This window comes from Gastrolobium bilobum, unplaced genomic scaffold (assembly GCF_033153095.1).
Source record: "Gastrolobium bilobum isolate Gb01-03AN ecotype WA unplaced genomic scaffold, APGP_CSIRO_Gbil_v1 utg23530, whole genome shotgun sequence".
Lineage (NCBI taxonomy): Eukaryota > Viridiplantae > Streptophyta > Magnoliopsida > Fabales > Fabaceae > Gastrolobium > Gastrolobium bilobum.
Window position 1 is genome coordinate 1 of NW_026899370.1, and position 3,445 is coordinate 3,445.

Consider the following 3,445-nt stretch of genomic DNA (forward strand, 5'->3'; position numbering starts at 1 on the left):
CATTTGCTATTAGAGATAGGATAGATTATACCTGCATCAAGCCATTTGATGATTTTCTTTCTTACCACCTCTTTCATATTGGGGTTCAGCCTCCTTTGATGCTCCATAGATGAGCTGTCAGGATCTTGGAGCAAAATTTTATGCATGCAGATTGTTGGGCTAATTCCCTTTATATCAGCCATGGTCCAACCGATTGCTCCTCTGTATTCCTTAAGCTTCTGTGTGAGCTGAAGTTCCTGTTCATGGGTTAGTAAAGAAGAAATAATCACAGGGAGAGTGTTTTCTTTATCCAAATAAATATACTTCAGGTGTTCAGGTAAAGGCTTTAACTCCAAGGAAGGCGGTTGCTCTACTGAGGGAAAATTTGGTCTTTGCTCTTGCTCCGATCGGTTCAAGGATTCGAAGATCCTTTCTCTCTTGTCCCCAATATGAATGGAATTAATGGACGCAAGGTATTCCTCCAATTCGTCAAAGTCCTTCATGCCTATTTCTGACTGCAACTGCTCCTGCTGTTCTTCTCTTATGATCAAGTCAAGAGTTGAAATGCTAGAGCATTCCTCAGTGCTATCTTCATCAAACTTCATTGCTTTCATGACATTGAACTTCACCTCCTCTCTATTTACACTCATGGATAGTTCGCCTTTTGTGACGTTTATGACAGCATCACCAGTGGCTAGGAATGGTCTGCCCAGAATTATTGGAACTCCTTGGTCTGCTTCAAAATCCAAGATGATGAAGTCAGCTGGTAGAATGAACTTGTCTACTTGGACAAGGACATTCTCAATTTTTCCTTCTAGCTTGGCTATGGATCGGTCTGCAAGCTGAAGAGTGACTGTGGTTGGTCTTGCTGCTCCTATGTCAAGCTGTTTGAAGATAGAAGCTGGCATTAAATTTACACTCGAGCCCAGATCACAAAGTGCTCGACCAAGGTAGTTCTTCCCAACTGTACACGGGATGGTGAATATTCCAGGGTCCTTCAGTTTGGGAGGAATCTTAGTCAGGTATTTGCATGATTCTTCAGTGAGGGCTACAGTCTCAAATTCCTCAATCCTTCTTTTTTTTGACAAAACGTCCTTCATAAATTTTGCATACGAAGGCATTTGTTCCAGAGCCTCCACCAGAGGGACATTTATGTGAAGTTGTTTCAACAAGTCTAAAAACTTGCTAAACTGCCTATCTTCATGTTGTTTTTTTAACCTCTGTGGAAAAGGAGGCTCAATTGGTTCACTCCTCTTTTTGCATGGTGGAACATAAGTTGGGACTGAAACTGGTTCATTATCTTTTATTGCGCCAACATCTGCTCCAGATGTTGTGGAACCTGGTGTGACTTTAGTGAGATCATCGTTCTGGACCTTCTCCCTTGATTCTATCTGAGCTTCAAGGGGTTGAGGGTCAGTAGCTTCCTCAACTCCTTCTTCCATAGGTTGTCTTGCTAGTTTGCGTTTACGAGATCGTGCCACTAAATCTGGAGGTGGCAGAGTTTTTCCATCTCGTAAGCTTATAGCATTACAACGCTCCTGGGTTTCCTGGGACGGTTTTTCTGTGTCACTAGGGAGTGTCCCTGGTTGTCTCTGTTTGAGTGCTCCAGCCAACTGAACAATTTAGGTCTCCAGGCTCCTCATGGCTGCACTGTTCTAATTCATGTATTCCTTGACAAAAGTCTCAAAGGATTGGGACTTCCCTTCACCCTTATCCCAGTTTTGATGGTTCTGCCTGGGATATGTGGGTCGGTTCTGGTAATTTCCTCCACTACCTCCAACATTATTCTGACTCTTCCATCCCCGGTTTTTGTTCCCTTGATAATTATCATTGCTCCTGTTGTTATTATCGTAACCACCTGCATAACACACAGCAGCCAAATTGTTACAGTCCTCAGATTCATGAGGACCTCCACAAATGGAGCAACTTTGACCTGATTGAGTCAAGAGAAGTTGCTCGGTTGGTTTTTTCTGTTCCATGGGCTTCCAATTTTTTATAGTATTCTGGAGCGAAACCATTTGTGCTGAAAGAGCATTAGTTGAGCTCAGCTCAAGAACTCCTGCTTTCTTGGAAGCATTGTTCCGCGTGGAAGGCCATTGAACATGTTTTTTTGAAAAAATTTCCAACAACCGGTAGGTTTCCGGATAAGTAAAATCCAAAAGATCTCCCCCTGCAGCTGCATCAACAGTGGCTTTCAATGGTGGGGTTAAGCCATGATAAAACGTGTGAATAATGCCCCAATCAGAAACTCCATGATTTGGGCAAATTCATATTAATTCCTTAAAGCGCTCCCACGCTTCATAAAGACTATCTCCATCATACATTTGGAAAGATGCTATATCAGCCCTCACTTGGGCTTGTTTTGCTTGGGAGAAAAATCGGGTGACAAACTGTTCAGCTAGTTTCTCCCAACTAGTGATGGAAATTGGGGGCAATGTTCTCCTCCATTCTTTGGCTTTTCCTGCTAGGGAAAATGGAAACAGCCTCATTCGCATATTTTCCTCTGAGATACCATGAACTTTGAAATTATCAACTATCTCAGTAAAGTTGTCCAAATGACTGTGGGGGTCTTCCATAGGAAATCCATGGAATTGACCAGCATTCATAATCATTTGGAACATTGCAGGTTTGATTTCAAAGTTCGGGACATCTAGAGGAAGAGGAACATAGCCTCGTTCTGGACCATTTCTGAAGGGAGCAGCCATATCATTCAACGATGGCCCTCTTCCTCCATTCTGTCCTTCTTCATTCTCATGATTATTATTTTCATTGTTACCATTTTCACCATTATTTAGAACTTCCTCCATTGTATTATTTCTTAACCTTTGAACACTTCTTCTATTTCTGAAGGTTCTCTCGGGTTCTGGATCAAAATGTACTATTTCCAGTCCAAGTTCTGTAGGTTCTGTGCTCATACAATAGGAAGAAGTCAAACACAATAAAAACAAAAAAGATTTCAAAAACACAAACAACAATGTTTCCTTAAAAACGCCCTTTTCTTGCCAAATGATCCCCGGCAACGGCGCCAATTGCTTGGTCGAACCGAGAGCTGCTCAGGGATAATTTTAAGGAGCAATAATACAGAGTGATAATCGAGATTGCAAACAGGAGCAATCTACTCTGACGGAGAGCAACCCTCTTCAACTATACACAAGCGTACGTGTCAAGCAATACAGGGTGTTGTTAGCCCCAGATTTATCGTCCTCAGGGAGCAGTTGTGAAGAAGGAATCGTTCAGGGAAACTTAATTCTTAGAAAAATGAAAGGAAAGTAGTTATTCTCAACCAAGCTTCACAAGGAGCAATCTCTAGCCAGCTAGTTAAACAGTGTTAACCATTCTGAACTAGATGAGAGCAGTGAATAACTTAGCATAGTCATCGAATATCAAGGCATCAAATTGAAGTAACTCAAAAGAAATTAGTGAAGTGATTATAAAAGCAGCAATAGATAAGCACAATTTGGTTCTC

The 3,445-nt window shown here is 41.8% G+C and overlaps 1 protein-coding gene and 1 non-coding gene across 2 annotated transcripts; one reads left to right on the forward strand and one right to left on the reverse strand.

Moving 5' to 3' along the window:
• Positions 1 to 31: 31 nt before the first annotated feature.
• Positions 32 to 1,958, reverse strand: LOC133289991 (uncharacterized; the record flags this gene model as incomplete). The annotated part of the gene is made up of 3 exons (XM_061488034.1): positions 1,656 to 1,958; positions 799 to 1,571; positions 32 to 684 (listed from the first exon to the last, which is right to left on the reverse strand). Coding segments are annotated over exons 1-3 (1,729 nt in total), but the record flags the coding sequence as incomplete, so codon positions are not given.
• Positions 1,959 to 2,226: 268 nt separating this feature from the next.
• Positions 2,227 to 2,331, forward strand: LOC133289993 (small nucleolar RNA R71). Its single transcript, XR_009748560.1, has one exon. It is a non-coding gene; the product is annotated as a small nucleolar RNA R71 (small nucleolar RNA).
• The last annotated feature ends 1,114 nt before the right edge of the window (positions 2,332 to 3,445 follow it).